The sequence below is a fragment of the Furipterus horrens genome, unplaced genomic scaffold (genome assembly GCF_987537825.1).
Source record: "Furipterus horrens unplaced genomic scaffold, mFurHor1.1.pri manual_scaffold_8, whole genome shotgun sequence".
NCBI classification, from domain to species: domain Eukaryota; kingdom Metazoa; phylum Chordata; class Mammalia; order Chiroptera; family Furipteridae; genus Furipterus; species Furipterus horrens.
In genome coordinates this window covers 110,158,302-110,177,431 of record NW_028327178.1, presented here as the reverse complement: position 1 = coordinate 110,177,431, position 19,130 = coordinate 110,158,302, and the positions used below count along the sequence as shown (strand labels likewise).

The window sequence follows — 19,130 nt, the reverse complement described above, 5'->3', positions numbered from 1 at the left end:
CTCTGTGCCTCAGTTTCCTTCTCTGTACATGGGGGCGAGGGCACCTGGGCACTTGCTTGAGGGGCTTTGCTCCCCAGCAAGAACCCCCCACACCGCTGCTTTGGCCGGCCCCCCCTTGCCAGGCGGCACACCCTCCAAGGCTGGCGGGCTCGGGGCTCCCTGGGCAGGGCTCCTGGTCCCGGCATGCCTGCTGGCCTGGCTCTCCAGGCCCCGCTGGGCTCTCGGCCATGTGGCCAGTCCCTGATAAGGGTCAGTGGGGTCATTCCAGGGGAGCGGCAGGAAGTTCACCCGAGGCTGGCCAGGCTCTGCTTACAGAGCCCAGCAGCCAGGACAGGTGTGGGGGCCAGGCCGGACACGGCCCCTTGAGCTGGGCTCCCTGGGGAGGAGAGTGGGGGGGGGGTCCTGAGTGGCCAGCCACAGGCACCTCCTGACCCAGCACAGGCCCAGCTCTTGTCCCTGCGACACATGGTGGCTGGGCCGTGCGCCTCTGCTCCCGCGGGGCGCTCCCACATGCCCCGCCACCTCACCCCGGATTTCCCCCGCCCTGTGCAGCCTCCCCCTCCCCCGGAGGCTCCCGTCTTCCATCTGCTGTTAAGCAAGCCCCGCAGCGTCGCCCTCACAGCACTGCTCACCAGAGACTAAACTGTTTGGGTTTGGGGTCCCTGTGGGATAAACTCCACTTCCTGTGGCCCAGGGCTGACCATCTGGCCTGACCTGGGCCTCTGCAGGGGGGAGGGGGTGGGGGCAGGGAGCTCTGGGCGCAGGCTGGGCCTGAAAACCCCTTCAAGTCAGGAGGTTGGGGATCTCTGTGTCCACTCCCCTGGCCCAGAGCCCGTGGGCGGCCCTTCCTCCCTCGCGCATCCCCTGAAAGTCCCTTCCCTGCTCGGAAGGCCTATTCGTCGGGTACCACCCAGCAGTGTCCTCTCTGCATTTCTGTTTCACTCTGCCACTCCGTCCCCCCTGGAGCCAGGTCGCCCCTGCTTGCTGTGGACAGTGTGATTCTTTACCCAGTTGGGGGCCTGAGACCACAGCCCGCCTCCCCGGCCTGCAGCTCCGGCCCCTGCTGTGCGTTTATCTTTATCAAGGTCCTCAGAGGGGCGTCTCTGCTCGCGCCCTGGGGAGAAGCCACCTGGGGGCTGGGCTGGAGCGTTCAGCACAGGGCTGGGGGTCCGGCGGGCTGGGTGGGGGATCCAGGAGGTCTGGTAACCCACTGCTCACTCCGAGGGGATGGCCGGGGAGCTAGCCCGGACGCCAGGTCTAGGAGGGGCTTCCTGCCTCCGCCCGGCCACAGCCTGGGACCCTGGCCCGGCCCCAGGAACAGCACCGGGCCCTGCTTCCGGCTGCGCCAGGGCTGAGTCACAGGCTGCCCAGTGATGCAGGCAACGGGCTGGCCCTGGAGGGTGGGGGTGGGCGCCCTCCTGCCCCAGGACAGGGGCACAAGGGCCCAGCCCGGGTCTCCCTGAGATGGGCCAGGGCAGGGGGGAGGTGCTAGCCTGACCGCCTTGCACCCTGTGGGTTCCACCCCTTGGTGAGGCGGGTGCGGAGCCCTGTAGGGTGCTGGCCAGCTGTCACCCTCTGCACCCGCCAGGGTTTCAGGGACCCGTGGCGTCCAGATCCCGGCCCCCGCCCCTGCACATGCCCCTCCCCTATCCTGGCCTCCGCAGCCCGAGTGCAGTGTGGTGGCACCAGGTGCCCTCTGCAGCGTCTGCTCTTCCACCTCGGAGACCTCGGCCATCAGACTGGGCTCTGCCCGGGTCTCTGCACCTCAGCTCTGCTTGTCTTCACACAGCGCCTGCGCCCGGGGGTCGTGGCCGCCCAGGGCCCCAGGGCCACTGGTGCCTGGGACCCATCCTGGGCCTCCTGCTCTGGCCTCGGCCCCCATCAAGCATCGGTCACAGGGTGGGGGGTGCAGATGCCCTCCGGGGGGCCCTGGCCCTCTGCCGTCAGGCTGGGCGTGGGGGCTAGGGGTGCGGTGACCGAGAGGCTGTTCGCCTGCTGTCCTGGAGACTTGCCTGCCCCAAAATAGCCAGATGGTTAAAAATAACTCAGGAGGCTTTTGTTTGGCTTTTGCTGTAAAAGACGTTCTTCCTTCTGCGGGAACGCTGCGGCAGCGGGAAAGGTCAGCCTGTGCTGGCGGCAGCGCCTGGTGGGCGGGACGGGGCAGGGCGGTGTCCGGGGGCCAGGGGGCCGCACCCCTCCCGGGTCAGGCCCCCGCAGCCCTGGGAGCTGCACCAGGTCAGGGGCAGACAGACGGGGACAGACGGGGAGCGCTGGGCCAATGTCTCGCCTCCCCTACAGACGCCCCATCTGTGTGGAGCCCCAGGCAGGCATCCAGGGCCCCTGCTGACAGACAGATGACCAGGTGGACAGACAGCAGGAGGCGGGGTCTTTCTTTAAGCTGTCCCAGTGTACTGGGTGGGCGGGGCAAGTTCCCATGACACCCTTGTCCTGGTCAGTGTCTTCCAGTCAATATTTGTGCAAGTCCCCTCAGCTGGGAAAGTGTGGCGGCTGCCGATGCGGGGGAGGGCAGAGCTGGCCAACGGAGGGTGCAGCCTGGTGGCCTCGCTCAGGGAAAGGCGGGGGTGGGTCCCGGGGGGCTCAGTGGGAGCCTTTAACCTCCAGGAGGACCTTAGGGGGGGCATGCTGCGCCCGCCCCCAGAGTAGCCTGTGCCCGTGACTCACGCACACCCAGATCCCCGGGGCTCCCTGGAATGCCTCAGGGCTGCCCAGGGTGCCAGCCGGGAGCTCGTCTCCCAGGGGCTCGTGCCCCTCCCCCAAGTGACTGGCTCGGGAAGATGACCTCAGAGCCTGGACATGGGTGAATAGGCTACTTTCCCCACCCTGGCGCGAGGCCACTTGGCTGGACCGGACCTTCGGGAAGGGCGTGGACGAAGAGCCGGCCTGTCTCTGGGACCTGGGACCCGCCCCCACTGGCTCTCGGAGCAGCTGTGCCTACTGGGGGCTGGGACCTGAGGGGTCATCGTCCCTCTGTGGTGTCACCATGTCGGCCTCAGGTTGACAAGGGCTGGGGCATGACTGTGGGCCTCAGGCAGCCCTTGGGGGGACCCCTTCTCTGCCTCAGTTGGTCCAGAGCAGAGATCCAAACTGGTGGACACCCGAGGGGGCTGCTCCATGGCCGGCTGGCGAGCCCCGGGGCTGCTCCTAGACCGTCAGCCCTCTCCCCTGGGTGCTTTGGGCCTCAGAGGAGAGCGCACAGCTGTGGGAGAAGGCGGCTGTGCCGTGGGGGCGGGGCGTCCCTCCCGGCGGAAGAGGGGCCTCGGCGTCACCCGCTCCCCTCCGCAGGTCTTCCACGTGGCCTACGTGCTCATCAAGTTCGCCAACGCCCCTCGGCCGGACCTCTGGGTGCTGGAGCGGTCCACCGACTTCGGCCACACCTACCAGCCGTGGCAGTTCTTCGCCTGTGAGTCTCCTGGCAGGCGCGTCCCGGGGCGGCTGTGATTGCCCTGCTTGGTCGGTCACATGAGCTTCTGTGGGGGTGAGGACGACGGGGGGTGCATCCCCCGGCAGGTGGGCCTGAGCGGCTCCTGTCCCTGGCGTGGGGCACAGCTGGGTCCGGGGCAGGGGGCGCCCAGAGTCCTTGCGCTGCCTTGTGGTTCCCCGTGGACTGGCTTCGTGCTCTGGCTGCTCCTGAGCCGACAGAGGCAGCCGGCTTGGCCCAAACCCTCACCCCCCGCCTGTTTCCCGCAGCCTCCAAGAGGGACTGTCTGGAGCGCTTCGGGGCGCAGACGCTGGAGCGCATCACGCGGGACGATGATGTCATCTGCACCACAGAGTACTCGCGCATCGTGCCCCTGGAGAACGGCGAGGTGTGCTGGCCGGCTCGGCGGGTCGCAGCCGCGGGCTGGGGGCTGGGGCGGTCGGGGGCCAGCCTGACGCCCCGTCCTGTCTGCAGATCGTGGTGTCCCTGGTGAACCGGCGCCCGGGGGCCATGAACTTCTCCTACTCGCCCTTGCTGCGTGACTTCACCAAAGCCACCAACATCCGCCTGCGATTCCTGCGCACAAACACGCTGCTGGGCCACCTCATGGGCAAGGCGCTGCGGGACCCCACCGTCACCCGCCGGGTGAGCACGCCAGCCTGTGCCTGCAGGCTGGGCCACAGACGGGGTCCGGGACGCGTGGGCGGGTCTGGGCTGCATGGGGGGCCCTGGGGGGTGCAGCGGGCTGGTGTGGGCGGGCCGGCGCTCACGGCCCGGTGCAGTACTATTACAGCATCAAGGACATCAGTGTTGGCGGCCGCTGCGTCTGCCACGGCCACGCGGATGTCTGCGACGCCCAGGACCCCGCAGACCCCTTCAGGTAAGGCCTCTGGCTTCCTGCCCACCCCAGGGCAGCGGCCTGGTTCCACTGCCTGCCTTGTCCCCAGTCCCTGCGACCGGCAACGGTCACCGCCCTGTGACTCAGTTTGCCCGTGTGCGCGGTGAGGCGGAGGGGCCGTGCCCTGCACCCGCTGTCGGTGAGGCGGGGCTCTTGTCTGGACTCTGAGCCCAGGAGTCCCTGAGAGAGACAGCCAGCCTGAGGCTACACGTCCCTGTCCCCGGGGCTGGGCAGCATGCCCACGCACCCCCTCCCCACCCCTGGCCTTCACGCCCACCACAGGCGGGGCCAAGGCCCCGGAGTGCCCAGCGCAGGCAGTGGCCCTGGTCCCCGAGTCAGCCTGGAGGGCTGGCCGGTGCATCGCAGGTGCCCTGTGTCCCACACACGCCTTGCTCGAAATCACGCAGCCCTGTGCCACACGCTAGGGCGGGGCCTGCTCTCTGCCTTCTGCCGGGGCTTAACTGCTTCGTCCGTACCCCAGTTTACGGGGGACAAGTGAAGCCCACACGGCAGAGGCTCACCCCGCTCTATGGTCAAGGCCACACCCAGAGGCCAACCCCAAACCTGTCCATGGTGGCTGATGGGCCCGAAGGAGGAGGGCTGTGGTCACCCTAGCCCACAGGCGGGCCGCCCCCACCCCTCCGGCCCCACCTGGCCGTTCAGGCTCCTGCCCACGGAGCTCAGGCCCAGTAATTGCTCTGGGGAATTGAGTGCCAAGTAGGAAGCTGTGTCGGCTGGGAGGGGGGCCCGCTAGGAGCCACACGGGCCTCAGAGAGGCAGGTCTGGCCCTGCCTGCTGGGCGGGACCGGCCCCACCCTGCTCCCTGCTCTCGGGCGTGGGTGAGCTCAGCTCGCCCGCAGGGCCCAGGTGCTAGCACCCAGCGCACCGGGGTCCCCACGCTCCCGCCCGCCAGCCTCCTGCCCAGCTGTGCACGGACACCCCTCCACTCTCCCCGCTCTGGGCCTGGACGGCCTGCGGTCCCTGCGGCCCGTGTCTGTCTGCTCTGGCTGCTCGAACAGGTGCCCGTGCAGGCAGCTGGAGGTGCTCCTCTCTGAGTCCCTACATAGTGGGTGGGAGGGGGGACCTCTCTGGGTTCTTTCATAAGGACACTAATCCCATTAACACCGTCTCCACCCCCATGATCTAATCAGCCCCCAGAAACCCCCAGGCTGTCCCCAGGGGTCAGGTGCAACATGGGAGTTTGGGGACAGAAACAGTCAGTGGTAACTGGTGAGTCCCCTACACGTTGTCCCCATTTGTGCCATCATCCAGAAGGGCTGTTCAGCCCACCCCCTTGGGGGGAACGTGAGCTGGCTGCAGATATTCTGTCGAAGGTCAGGTCTCTCGACCCGCTCAAGACATCAGCTCAGGTCTCATGGCGTCTGGAGGCTCCGGGGAGACCTGTCACACGCTTTGTGCCCAGGCTTATCCTGGACGTTTCTAGGCTCTCTTGGCGCCCCATGGGGTCAGAGGGTGGCCGCATTTCTCTGGCTCAGGACTCGCGCTTCTGAACCTGAGGCCGCGACTCCCGAAGGCCCCGCTGGCCGTCCGCGCTCTGCCTGCTGGTTCCCCTCGCCGGCCCCTGCGCTTTCTGGGATCTGGGCTGCGCTTTCCTCTGTCTCGGGGCAGCCAGACCCCACCTCCGTCTCCTGCGCGGTCTTCCGGACGGTTCTCCCACTCAGGGTCTCCCCTCTGCCGCCCTGACCTGCTGCGCGGCCCACCCACTGAACCTTAAACACAGTAATTTTATTTTTTGTTTATGGGAGTTCTGACTGGTTCTCTTGATCACATCTACCTATTTTTTTTATAGCATTCCTTTTTTGTTAAATGAACTCTTAGATTCCTTAGCTTGTCATATTTAAATGTCCTGATTCTATGGTTTCTATCCCACTGCCCCATGACATCGCTGGGGTCCGGGGCTGTGTCTGTCTCGACGGCTGAGCCTGTGTGGCCCCCACATGCCTGGGGTTGGGACAAATGCTGCACAGGGGCTTTGAGAGGGCTTTTGCCAGACACGCCAGGTGCCCCCAGCCTGGTGCCGCTTTTATGTGGACTCTTAGTTTAGGGGCACTCTGACCGTGGGATGACTGAAAGACCCGACAGAAGCTGCGGGCCCGAGGTTCCACTTCCAAGCAGATGGGCGGCCTGGGATTGTCCACCTGCTGCCCCTCCCGCAGCAGCGCTCCAGATGTCTCTGGACCTTGAGGGACAGCCATGCTCGCTTCCGAGGCCCTCCGGACCCTCGCAGGGATGGCGCGAGAGCTGTGGGATCAGAGCTCTGGGTCTCACCTCGTGGCTGGCTCCGGGGTCATGCACTGCGTGGGCCCAGACCCCAGGGACGCATGGCCTGGCGTAGGGCGCCCTCCTGCCCCCGCCTGGGCCGACGTGGTTTGTGCCGGGGTGAGGCCTTGGCGTGGGTGCCTGGGCAGGAGGTGGCTGCAATCTCTGTTCCCAGCTGCGGCCAGCTGTCCCCCGCCTGCTGAGCCGACAGGAGCTGCCGTCCAGGACAACAGGCGGGCAGGGGACAGCCCTCTGATGTGTCCACCCCCGCTGGAAAAGGAAACAGTTCCTGGCCACCTGCCCCTGGGGAGGATCCCTGAATGCGGGGGGGAACTTGGCTGAGCTCAGGGCTGCCGGCCCAGCGAGGCCAGGCCTCAGATCCTGCCCTGGGGAGGCCGGCACAGCTCCAGGGCGCCCGGTTTACCCACGGGCAGGGGCCGCCACGCTGGCCACTCGGTGCCCCACTCCTGGCGCGCCCTCCAGCCCAGCCCTGCCAGCTCCCACCTCCACGAGGGCCCCCCTGGCCCCGGCGCCCCTGCGTCTCCCGTGCCCCCACGTCCGCTCATCCTGCCGCGTCCCCCCATCCTGCCGCATCCCCGTGGCCTGAGCCCCCGTGCCGTGTCCCCACAGGCTGCAGTGCGCCTGCCAGCACAACACGTGTGGCAGCTCCTGCGAACACTGCTGCCCTGGCTTCAACCAGGAGCCGTGGCAGCCGGCGACCCCCGACAGTGCCAACGAGTGCCAGGGTGAGTGCCCATGTCACACAGGCATGCACACTCAATGCTTACACATGTTGCACATGTGCACACATGCACATCGACATGTGCCCACACACTCACACAGATCTACCCGTGTGCACATGTGTGTACAACACACTTGCACGGCACACATGTGGCACATTCTGCCACCCAAGCCAGGTCGCACCTGGGGTCGTCTGTGGTCTGTGGGGTGTGGCCTGGGGGTCCCCAGCCCGGCAGGGCCCTGGGGCTGCCTGCTGACGCGGGGCACCTGGCCTCCCCTCCAGCCTGCAACTGCCACGGCCACGCGGACGACTGCTACTACGACCCCGCGGTGGCCCGCCACGGCGCCAGCCAGAACCGGGACAGCGCCTACCAGGGCGGGGGCGTGTGCATCGACTGCCAGGTGGGCCGGCGCAGCCTCTGGGGCGCCAAGGAGACCACGCACGGCTCGCGGGGGGCGGGCGTGGCCGGGGCTGTGCGGGGACCTCGCTGGGTGGGCCCGTGCAGGACTCAGCAGCCCTACGCCTGTCCCCCAGCATCACACCAGCGGCGTCAACTGTGAGCTCTGCCTGCCCGGCTTCTACCGCTCCCCAGACCACGCCCTGGACTCGCCCCACACCTGCCGTCGTGAGTGGCGTCAGCCTGGGTGGGCGCCCTGGGCTTGGGGTTGGCCCGGAACAGGCTGCCCTGGGCCGGATGTCCCAGGGTCTCCCGCTCCCTGCATCCCCGGGGCCCTGCCACCGCTCCGGAAGGCACGGCCTCGGCTCTCCTCCCACGGCCCGGACTTGGGGGCAGCGGCTGCCTGTCCAAGCCTGACGGCGCTGGGCTTGGGGTCTCACGCCTCCCTGCCCCACCCAGGCTGTAACTGCGAGTCAGACTTCACGGACGGGACGTGCGAGGACCTGACGGGCCGCTGCTACTGCCGGCGGAACTTCACGGGGGAGCGGTGCGAGGCGTGTGCTGCCGGCTTCGTGGACTTCCCGCGCTGCTACCGTGAGTGCGCCGGCCCGTGGGGGGGACCCCGGGGGCCCCTGCCCTGCCCCCCCCCCCCCCCGTGTGCTGAGCTGACCTGGCTGACAGGCGTGTGTCCTCCCCCAGCCGTGACCTCCACCCACAACAGCACCGGGGCACAGGCACTGCCGGCTGGACAGATTGTGAGTAAGTGTCCTCGAGGTCCCCGTCCTCCCTGGTCCCCTGGAGCAATGGGGCAGGAGGGGGCCGCACGAAGGCCTGGCAGAGAGGCAGGATTTTCATGTTAGTCGCGTTGATTTTGGTCCTTTTCGTTTTATGCAAACGATATATAGTCTAGAAAACTGTCAGAAAACGCAGGTGAGTATAATGCCAAAGGTTACCCAGCGTCGCTCCCGCAAGCCACCCGCTTCCCACCGCCGGCCCCTCCGCGTGGACTTGCACACTCCGCCTCCCACACACGGCGGTGCTTCGTGATTGCGTCTTCCACCCACTACAACCCTGTAAACATGTCATGTCTTGTCCCACACGGTGCAGGAAGACGGAGCGTTTGCTTCGCCAGCGCCCAGCCGCTGGAATTGTCGGTTCTTTCCACTTCTCTGTTTTTAAGTCTTGCTCCGATACACATCCTTGCAGCTCCGGCTTCCCGTACATGCTTAGTGCGTCTGTAGGGAGATCTCCGGGGGGGGGGGGGGGGGGCGGAGGGCTCTGCCCGGGCTGGACGGCACGTGCCGGGACCCGCAGGCCGGGGCAGCCCGCCTGCTCACAGAAGAGTACCATCTCCCCGCGCCCGCCGCCACGCAGGAAACCGAGCCCCTGTGTTCAGGACACAGCGAGGCTGCTGCCCGTCAGCCTGACTCGCCTCCACTGGGAGACACTTTTCCTCTTGCGTCGTTCTCGCATCGGGAGCCCCCTCTGGTCCCCAGCTTCTGTGACCCGCAGGGGGCTTCCTCTCCCAACAGGATGCGCCTCGGCTGCACCGAGCGTGGGGTGCAGATCTCTTCAGTCAGGATTTTCATTTTCTTTGGATAGATTCCCAGCAGCGGCATCGCTGGGGCTCAGGGCAGTTCCACTTTGTTGAGGCCCCTCCATACGGCTTCCCGCAGCGGCTGCCCCCGTGTGCATTCCCCCCAGCGGGACACAGGGTTCCCCTTTCTCCACGTCCTCGCCAGCACATGCTGTTTGTGGATCTGTTGATGACGGCCATCCCGACCAGGGTGGGGCAGGATCTCATTGTGCTTTGAACTTGCATCTCTGCAGCGAGTGGTGCTGAGCGACCTCTCCTGCGTCTGTGGGCCCTCTGTGTGCCTCCTGGGAGAAGCGTCTGTTCGGGGTCTCAGCGCGTTTTTTAATTGGGTTGTTTGGTTCTCTGTTGTTGTTTTTTACTGTTGAGTTGTATGAGTTCTTTATGCATTTTGGATGTTAGCCCCTTATTGAATGTACCTTTTGCAGATATCTTCTTCAATTCAGCAGGCTCTTCAGCAAGTAGTATTTCACGTTGAATTTGTGAAACAAAGGATTCTATTCTATTAATCGACCTGCCACTGATCAGACATGCGCCCGCAGTGAGGCTGGTGGAAAGATGGCTCGTGTTTTTTGCCGCCTTTTTCTGGTTTTGTAAGTCCCCTGGTAAGATGCTGGGACAGGAATCCGTACTTTGTTACTCTCCATATCAGTTTTACAGTCACAGGAATTTACTAAACGTCTGCCGGAGCTCACTCACTGCCCGCTCTGGTCCTCCTACCTGCTTTTCAACAGGGATCTCGGTTTACGGTTTTCATGTTTTCTGTGGCCTTTTGTGTCTGTTTTCTGCCCCTTTCTACATGACTGTTGGTTATTTACATTTTCTTAACAAGCTGTTTATGTCATTTGGGTTTTTTAATGTAGTGGCACACAGTGATACACAGCATTCTGTCCTAATTTTAAAATTTCCTTTCAGTCCTATTATTTTCTATTTTTATTCTCTTTCTTTCTTTTCTTCCTTCATTTGACCTGACAGAGGTGTGTTGAATTTATTGGTGTTTTCAAAGTACAGCCCGACGTGATAGTATAAGATTGCTGGGGGTTTTCCCTGCTTGGTATGGGGCAGAGATTTTGCTTCCTTATGTCAAAATATTCAAACTAAATTCTTTAATTCCTTCTGTCTCCTTTCTTGTGGTGCATTACTGTTTTTGATAGCTCCTTGAATTATTTATTCTTTTCAGTCTCTCTTGGTTGTCAACAAAAAGGCTTAAAGCAATGGTTCTCAAGCAGGGGTGATTTTGATCTGTAGGAAAATGTCTAAAATGTCTTTCTGCTGGTTATAATGGGCTGCTTCTATCCAGGGGCTGGAGGGAGGCCAGGGATGTGCTAATACCCTACCGTGTGTTGTCCGGCCCAGAACATCTGTCGTATCGAGGTTGAGAAACCCGTGCAAAGGCTATCAGTTTGCCTCAGAGTGTAGCTTTGGCTAGTTATGTCCCACAGGGTTGATGGTGTGATCTCACTATTGCTTTTTTCTACATCACTGGTCACTTCAGTTTTTATTTTCTCTTCACCTGAGTTCTTTAGAAGCACATTTGTCATTCTTGGCGGTTTGATTTCCTTAGGCCCCCCCCCTTTTTTTGTGGGTTCAGTCCACGTTTTACTGCATTATGGTGGGATCCAGGCACGTGACCATCTCTGCTTTTTGTCTTTGGAATCTGACGCTTTCTTTTAGGTTGATCCACGAACGTTGGCAGGAACGCGTGTTCTCCGTCTGGTACAAATTTCTGCCTGTGCATCTACTCAAGCACTCACGTTGATTATACTGTTGAGAGCCACCCCATTCTTGCTTCCTTCCTGTCACCTTCTGAGGACAGTGGATCCGCTCTTCCTCTCTAGGACCGTGCTTTTGCCAAACGTGTGATTTCCACTGTTTAGCTTTCTGCACCTCGAGACCATGTTTATACAGCTCCTAGAGTCTCGGGTTTGCTGCCTCACTTGGGGGGGCAAGTCCATTTTTCTCAACGCACATCCCCTTTGTCCCCATCAATGCTCGTGGCCTTGGGTCTGCGCCCTCCTCTCCACGCTCACTTTCCCCACGTCCGTGCTGGACCCTCTCCTGTCCGGGGCCTCAGCTCCAGGTGTGCCCTTTCAAGAGGATGGGACCAGATTTTCCTCCTAGGGTCAAACTGACGCCTTTGGGCTTTATGTCAGGGAAGGAGGTGTGGCCTGGTACAGGGTGTGGCCGCGGTCAGTGGGGACGGTGGCCTTCCCTGCGTCATTCCTCCCGTTCTGCTGAGTTCTCCCTCCCCTGACTTTTGCTGAGTTGAGCAACCAGACGTGTTTTGGTTTTGGTTGGTTCATTTATGTTTCTTCCTCTGAGGGTTTCTAAGTTCTGGTCCACGGCAACCCTTATATTTTGGACACTACCGAACCATTATATTCTCTCAGTAACAAAAACTAGCGAGTACCTCCTGCCCTCTTCTTATGCACACGTTAAGACTTTAGCACGTTTGTTCTCCCTTCTCCCCACCCCCCGGAATTATTTATAAAGACTAGAATTTTCTTTTCACCATGTCACGATGCTGAGTTTCAATATTTTCTGGATACTTTCTGGCGGTGCGAACGCCTGCGGTTGACTCGGTGTCGGCGTCGTGAGTGACTCAGTGCCCGTGGGTGTCGCTGCCCTCGTTTCATCCGTCACATCGCACTGTCTCCGAAACGTCAGCTTTCCCTTCTTGGGATCTTTATCATCGTTCGTTTCATTTTAAATTAAAAACTATTTTCAGTTACATTTGACCGACGCTGTTACGTACAGCACAGTGGTCAGGCGTTTCTACACCGTGGAAGTGACCTCCTGTGAGCCTGGTGCCCAGCTGACTCCCATTGTCTTCCCGTTTGCGTGGGTGCAGGGAGAGGCGTCAGGGAAGGAGCAGGCGGAGGAGGGAGGGTTCCCGGCGTGGGGGCGGGTCGGCAGGGCCGCTGAGACCCCCTCCCGTGCCCCGCCCCCGACAGGCTGCGACTGCCACGCCTCTGGGACCCAGGGCAACGCCTGCCAGAAGGACCCGCGGGTGGGGCGCTGCCTGTGCAAACCCAGCTTCCAGGGCACCCACTGCGAACGCTGCGCCCCGGGGTTCTACGGCCCGGGCTGCCAGCGTGAGTCCTGCCCCGCCCCGCCCCGTGCCCTCACAGACGCTGGGAGGGACCCGTCTCTGACGAGGGTGGCCGCCTCTCCCGCAGCGTGCCAGTGTGCCAGCCCCGGGGTGCTGCGTGGCGACTGTGACCAGGACTCGGGCCAGTGCGTGTGCCGGGCGGGCTTCGAGGGGGCCGCGTGTGACCGCTGTGCCCCTGGCTACTTCCACTTCCCCCTCTGCCAGTGTGAGCGAGGCCTCCCCCACGGGTGCGGTGGGCGTGGGCCCGGGTCCGGGCCACCCTGCTCAGCGCCCCTGGGTGCTCTCTGCCTGCAGTGTGCGGCTGCAGTCCTGCAGGGACCCTGCCCGAGGGCTGCGACGAGGCCGGCCGCTGCCCCTGCCGGCCCGAGTTTGATGGCCCTCACTGTGACCGCTGTCGCGCCGGCCACCACGGCTACCCTGACTGCCGCGGTGAGCACTGGGGTGGGCTGGGGCCCGAAGGGAGGGGCAGGAGCTCCATGCGGTGCCCGTGGCCTGACCCGGACCCTTGCAGCCTGCAACTGTGACCCCCACGGGGCCCTGGACCAGCTCTGCAGTGCCGGAGGGTCCTGCCGCTGCCGCCCTGGCTACGCAGGCGCCACCTGCCGGGAGTGCAGCCCCGGTTTCCATGGCTTTCCCACCTGTGCCCGTGAGTGTCCCGGTGGGAGGCCGGGCAGGGGGGCGCGCCCCGCCCCAGCGCACGCCCACACCCCCATCCTCCCCCAGCCTGCCACTGCTCCACGGAAGGCTCCTTGCACGCAGCCTGTGACCCCCGCAGCGGGCAGTGCAGCTGCCGACCCCGCGTGACGGGGCTGCGGTGTGACACGTGTGTGCCCGGCACCTACAACTTCCCGGACTGCGGAGGTGAGGCTGGCATGGTGTGCGTGTCGTGTGCTGGGTGAGTCACGCATGGCACACCGTCACTGTCCACGTGCTCTGTGCCCACGCATGTGTCCAAGTGCTTATTCTTGCATGTGTTCATGCGAGGTCTGTGTGCTGTGTGTCCTTGTGCCTCATACGTGTCCACATACAACTTCACGTGTTATTCCCAGATGTGTGTCCACATGCTCTGTGTGTGTGTGCTCACATGGCTCAGCACATGGTGTGTGTTCATGTGCTGTATGTGCTTGTGTGTTCCTAACCATGTGCTGGGGAGGGAGCGGGCACACCTTCACAGTGTGGGGGCCAGAGAACGGAGATACACGTCTTCATGCCTCTTTACACGTGTGGGAGCCGTGGGTCCTGGCCAGGCCTGGGGATGTGCTTGGCCATCAGGATCAAAGACCAGGTAATGGCCATGGTTGGGGTCTCTCCACAGCCGGCTCCTGCCACCCCGCTGGCCTGGCCCCAGCCGACCACATCCTTCCTGAGGTGAGCCCAGGTCAGCCCTGGGTGGGGTTGAGACCATCGCTTCCCCTGCTAATTGGTTGCTATGGCAACTCAGGGCTCATCTGTTTCCCTCGGGTCCCCTGTCCCCATGCCAGGGGCAGCCCAGAGATGCACAGGGTAGGGGCCCCAGGGCTGAGGGCTCAGGGGCAGGAGGGTAGGGGGCCACTCTGACCCTCAGCCTCATCCTCTCCCAGGCGCAGGCGCCCTGTACGTGCCGGGCTCATGTGGAGGGGCCAAGCTGTGATCGCTGTAAACCCGGGTTCTGGGGCCTGAGTCCCAGCAACCCCGAGGGCTGTGCCCGTGAGTCTGCCCAGAGGGGATGTTGGGGGCCGGGGGAGAAGCCCAGCGGACCGGCCGTGAGGGCTGTCCCCACAGCCCAGGCCCCGTGGCTCCTTCCCCACTCGGGCCTGCTCTGCCCTTCCCCCAGGCTGCAGCTGTGACCCCAGAGGCACACTGGGCGGCGCTGCCCAGTGCCAGCTGGTGAGTCTGAGGCCCAAGGTGCTGGGGGCTGGGGGGCAGGCACAGTGGGGCTCCCTCGCCTAATCCCACCTCTCCCTCGACCCCTAGGGCAGCGGTCAGTGCTTCTGCAAGCCCCATGTGTGCGGCCAGACCTGCGCGGCCTGCAAGGACGGCTTCTTTGGGCTGGACCGGGCCGACTACTTCGGCTGCCGCAGTGAGTGCCCTCGCGCTGGGCCCTGGGACCACGTCCTGGGGAGGCCTGAGCCCAGGGAGGGGCAGGGGCCTCGAGGGCCCCAGGCGGGGCCTGGGCACAGACGGGGTTCTGCCCTCAGGCCTCTCCGCTCAATCCCGCGCCCAGACCTCACGGTGTGGGTGCCGTCCCCTTGCCCCCCAGCCTGGACTCCCTTGTCCAGGGCTCCCGTTGGCTTCTCAGCCCCCGTCGTAGGGGCCCTGGGGCCTGGCGGTGAAAGCGGGGCAGGGTCCTGAGCGCGACGGTGGGGACAGCACTGACCCCGTCCCTCGCTCCGTCCATGCAGGCTGCCGGTGCGACGTCGGCGGCGCGCTGGGCCAGGGCTGCGAGCCGAGAACGGGTGCCTGCCGGTGCCGCCCCCACACCCAGGGCCCCACCTGCAGCGAGTGGGTGCCCCGTCCCGACCGGGCGGTGGGGAGGGGCCGGGGGTGGGGCTGGTCCTTGGGGACCCTGGGTGGCTGTGCAGGGCCAGTGCCGGCCCCACCCGGACGAGCCGCGGGCTGGGCTGACGCGCGTGCCGTGACCAGGCCGGCCCGCGACCACTACCTCCCGGACCTGCACCACCTGCGCCTGGAGCTGGAGGAGGCGGCCACCCCCGAGGGCCAGGCCGTGCGCTTCGGCTTCAACCCCCTGGAGTTCGAGAACTTCAGCTGGAGGGGCTACGCGCAAATGGTGCCCATCCAGGTGGGCCGGGGCTGCCCGTGCCCAGGGCTCAGCGTGAAGTGCCCAGTGGGTGGGGGCAGGCCTCTGAAGCCCCAGGATTGGGCTGGGAGCGGCCAGGGAGGGGTGACCTCCATTTCCCACGCCTCTCCAGCCCAGAATTGTGGCCAGGCTGACCGTGACCTCCCCTGACCTCTTCTGGCTCGTCTTCCGATACGTCAACCGCGGACCCACCGGTGTCAGCGGGCGCATCTCTGTGCAGGAGGAGGGCAAGTTTGCCACCTGTGCCAACTGTGAGTGCCTCAGGGGGCTCCCTCTCCCCTCCCCCAAGCCCCAGCCCTGCCCTGGGCCCGTGCATGGGCGGGGACACCAGGCTGTGCCCAGTCTCACCACACCCTCCCACCCCCACCCCCAGGCACGGAGCAGAGCCAGCCTGTGGCTTTCCCGCCCAGCACGGAGCCGGCCTTCATCACTGTGCCTCAGAGGGGCTTTGGGGAGCCCTTCGTGCTGAACCCCGGCACCTGGGCCCTGCTCGTGGAGGCTGAAGGGGTGCTGCTGGTGAGGCAGGGCTGGCAGTGGGCAGGGTCTGAGTGGGCGGGCGGGCCCAGGCAGGACCGCAGTCCTGACCTCGGCCCTCCTGCCCGTAGGACTATGTGGTCCTGCTGCCCAGCGCCTACTACGAGGCGGCCCTGCTGCAGCTGCGGGTGACCGAGGCCTGCACCTTCCGGCCCGCCGCCCAGCACGCGGGGGAGAAGTGAGGACCGGCCCGGCAGGGGCGGGTGAGGGCTGACCCTCCCGGTGCCTGGGCCCCCGGCCCTGTGCTGACCGCAGACCGCGTCCCCCACCCACAGCTGCCTCCTCTACACCCACCTGCCCCTGGACGGCTTCCCCGCGGCCCCCGGGCCTGGGGCCCTGTGTCTCCGAGACAACAGCCTGCCCCGGCCCTGCCCCACGGAGCAGCTCAGCCCGGCACACCCCCCGCTGGCCCTCTGCCAGGGCAGTGACGTGCGTGTCCGGGGGCCGTACTGGGGGAAGGCATGCCCTCAGCCTGGGGGGCGGGATGCAGGCGCAGGGAAGAGTGGCTGGGGGGTTTGGCCAGGGGGTCAGGACACCCTCGGGGCCCCGTCCACAGCCCCCGACTTCGGTTCATCGTGAGGACGGGGGGGTCCTTGGTTCATTGTGCAGGCTCTGTGTGGGGCCTCAGGGACGCTCAGAGCGTGGTCAGAGGGCCAAGCGGCCACAGAGTCCTGGGAGGAGGGCCCCAGGCAGCGTCCAGAAGCATCCACAGAGCATGTGGGGTCCTGTTCTCCGGGTGGGGGCTGGGGCGGGCCTCCGACTGCCTGTTCCCGCAGGTGGACATCCAGCTGCAGGTGGCGGTGCCGAGGCCAGGTCGCTACGCCCTGGTGGTGGAGTACGCCAACACAGCGGCCCGCCAGGAGCTGGGGGTGGCCGTGCACGCCCCCCGGCAGCCCTCCCAGCAGGGGGAGCTCACCCTGCACCCCTGCCTGTACAGGTGCGCGTGGAGGCGAGGGAGGACTGGGAAGGTTTGGGCCCCGGGGCTGCCCGGCTGCTGACCGCTCTGCCCCGCCCCCAGCGCCCTGTGCCGGGCCACTGCTCTGGACCAGCGTCACCTCCCGGTGGCCTTCCACCTGGACACGGAGGCCAGCGTCCGCCTCACGGCAGAGCAGGCGCACTTCTTCCTGGTAAGGCCCTGACCGCTCACCCCTCACTGGCCCCAGGCGCCCCTGGTACAGATAGCGACGGGGTGGCCGGCGGAGAGGAGTGGCCTTGGGGACAGCCAGAGGGTGCAGCCGGGGGCGGGCCCGCAGAGCCAGGCAGGGGCTCGGAGCCGTGAGCAGGACTCAGGCGGCCGCTGGCGTGGACGGCCCCACCCGCCCTGCACATCCACGCCTGGCCCTCTGCCCCCAGCACAGCGCCACACTGGTGCCCGTGGAGACGTTCAGCTTGGAGTTCGTGGAGCCCCAGGTCCACTGTGTCAGCAGCCACGGGGCCTTCGGTCCCAGCAGGTAGTGGGCTGGGGGGGGGCTGGGTGGCCAGCGGGGCCCCGGGCTAGGACAGGCCTCAGCCCCGTTCTCCCGCCAGCGCTGCCTGCCTGCCCTCCCGCTTCCCGAAGCCGCCCCAGCCCATCGTCCTCAGGGACTGCCAGGTGCTGCCGCTGCCGCCTGGCCTCCCGCTGACCCGCTCGCAGGAGCTCACGCCGGGCGCACCCCCGTCCGGGCCCCAGCCACGGCCCCCCACCGCTGTGGACCCTGATGCTGAGCCCACTTTGCTGCAACACCCCCAGGTGAGAGCCTGGGCCTGGAGGACGAGGTTGTGGGCAGGCGGGACCTGCAGCGGGCCCCCCAGTGTCCCCACACCTCTGCCCTCCCATGGAACCTCTCCCCACAGGGAACAGTGGTCTTCACCACCCACGTGCCCGCCTTGGGCCGCTACGCCTTCCTGCTGCATGGCTACCAGCCAGCCCACCCCACCTTCGCTGTGGAGGTCCTCATCAACGGGGGCCGCGTGTGGCAGGGTGAGCGGCTGTGGCGGGCGGCAGGGGGGCAGCTCCGGGACCACACGGCCCTACCATGTAGGCACCACGCGGTGGGGATGGATGGTGTGCTGGCTCCATGGCTCTTGCGGCCAGTGGCAGGGAGCCCGTTACCTGGCTGTGAGCGACAAGGCCACACCCCCCTCCTGCCGTCAGTTCTTAGACGAGGTGCCCTAGGGCCCGCTCGCATCCAGTGCCATCAGCCCCGCCTCCCGGCCCCCTTCCCAGACTCTGCTCCTCACATCCATTTTACGAATGAGGGGTCACCTGTCACATGTGGGTAATCGAGGGATCACTACGGGACCCTGGTTGATGGCACATGTGTTCCGACATGTTTGTCTATTTTGTTCTTGCTCAGCTAAGCCCAAGGACCACACAGCTTCATGGGGTGTGTGGGCCTTGTCCCTCTTCCAGGGAAGAGGCCCTGGGGCCGGGGTGGTCCATGGGGCCAGGGGGTGACCTGCCTTTTCTTCCCCGTCCAGGCCATGCCAACGCCACCTTCTGCCCACACGGCTATGGCTGCCGCATCTTGGTGGTGTGTGAGGGCCAGGCCATCCTGGACGTGACCGACAGTGAGCTCACTGTGACCGTGCGTGTGCCCGAGGGCAGGTGGCTCTGGCTGGTGAGTCCTGAGGCTGGTGTCCCTGCATGTAGACCAGCCGTCCTCACACCTGTCACACTGCTGGTCACTCAGCCAGGGTGTGTCCCCTCCTGGCATCCATGCTGTGTGCCATGAGCAGCACCCTCTGGGGACCTCTAGGTCCACCCCCTATGACTGCAGAGGGGGTCCAAGAGCTAGGATGATGCCCACCAAACCCCGGGGCCCTGCTGGTCAGAGTGGTCTTCCTGGAGCAGATGGGGCCTGAAGGTGTGGAGCGGGAGGGCACCGGGCAGGAGGGGATGGGCAAGGCACCGGGAGGGAGGCCAGGTGGGGCCTCCTCACACCCCCAAGCTCCCAGGGGGCCATGGAGGCCGCCTCTCCTCTGAGCAGCCCATGGGGGGAACCAGCCCCTGCCAGCCTCGCCGGGGCCCAAGGCCAGGGTGTGATGCCAACACCGTCTTAGCTGCCCGGCCAGATGGTGGCCAGCCGCAGAGGCCTCTGGGGATGCACTCCAGCCGGCGGGCTCTGGCACACTCCCCGGACCGGGCTCTCTGCGGGCCCACGGGAGGTGACCAGACCCTGACGCCCTAGGAGTACGTGCTGGTGGTCCCCGAGGACGCCTACAGCTCCAGCTACCTTCGGGAGGAGCCCCTGGACAAGTCCTACGACTTCATCAGCCAGTGTGCCAGCCACGGCTACCACATCAGGTGGGCGGGGCTGGGGCGGGGCTTAGGTCAGGGGCGGGGCGGGTGGGCGGG

At 65.3% G+C, this 19,130-nt stretch overlaps 1 protein-coding gene across 1 annotated transcript in view; it reads left to right on the top strand.

The window, feature by feature from the left end:
* Positions 1–19,130, top strand: part of LAMA5 (laminin subunit alpha 5) — a 44,429-nt gene that overhangs the window by 7,538 nt on the left and 17,761 nt on the right. The window contains exons 3-33 of the mRNA XM_090286635.1: positions 3,304–3,421; positions 3,709–3,827; positions 3,914–4,084; positions 4,222–4,319; positions 7,248–7,363; positions 7,642–7,760; positions 7,894–7,984; positions 8,216–8,350; positions 8,456–8,515; positions 12,305–12,445; positions 12,530–12,667; positions 12,757–12,891; positions 12,974–13,108; positions 13,186–13,323; positions 13,778–13,830; positions 14,043–14,148; positions 14,276–14,328; positions 14,416–14,521; positions 14,844–14,943; positions 15,085–15,241; positions 15,372–15,510; positions 15,633–15,775; positions 15,865–15,971; positions 16,069–16,222; positions 16,570–16,730; positions 16,812–16,920; positions 17,147–17,244; positions 17,321–17,522; positions 17,627–17,753; positions 18,254–18,393; positions 18,964–19,079. Coding sequence (XP_090142761.1) covers positions 3,304–3,421; positions 3,709–3,827; positions 3,914–4,084; positions 4,222–4,319; positions 7,248–7,363; positions 7,642–7,760; positions 7,894–7,984; positions 8,216–8,350; positions 8,456–8,515; positions 12,305–12,445; positions 12,530–12,667; positions 12,757–12,891; positions 12,974–13,108; positions 13,186–13,323; positions 13,778–13,830; positions 14,043–14,148; positions 14,276–14,328; positions 14,416–14,521; positions 14,844–14,943; positions 15,085–15,241; positions 15,372–15,510; positions 15,633–15,775; positions 15,865–15,971; positions 16,069–16,222; positions 16,570–16,730; positions 16,812–16,920; positions 17,147–17,244; positions 17,321–17,522; positions 17,627–17,753; positions 18,254–18,393; positions 18,964–19,079 — 3,785 coding nt within the window. The remainder of the gene's footprint in view (positions 1–3,303; positions 3,422–3,708; positions 3,828–3,913; positions 4,085–4,221; positions 4,320–7,247; positions 7,364–7,641; positions 7,761–7,893; positions 7,985–8,215; positions 8,351–8,455; positions 8,516–12,304; positions 12,446–12,529; positions 12,668–12,756; positions 12,892–12,973; positions 13,109–13,185; positions 13,324–13,777; positions 13,831–14,042; positions 14,149–14,275; positions 14,329–14,415; positions 14,522–14,843; positions 14,944–15,084; positions 15,242–15,371; positions 15,511–15,632; positions 15,776–15,864; positions 15,972–16,068; positions 16,223–16,569; positions 16,731–16,811; positions 16,921–17,146; positions 17,245–17,320; positions 17,523–17,626; positions 17,754–18,253; positions 18,394–18,963; positions 19,080–19,130) is intronic.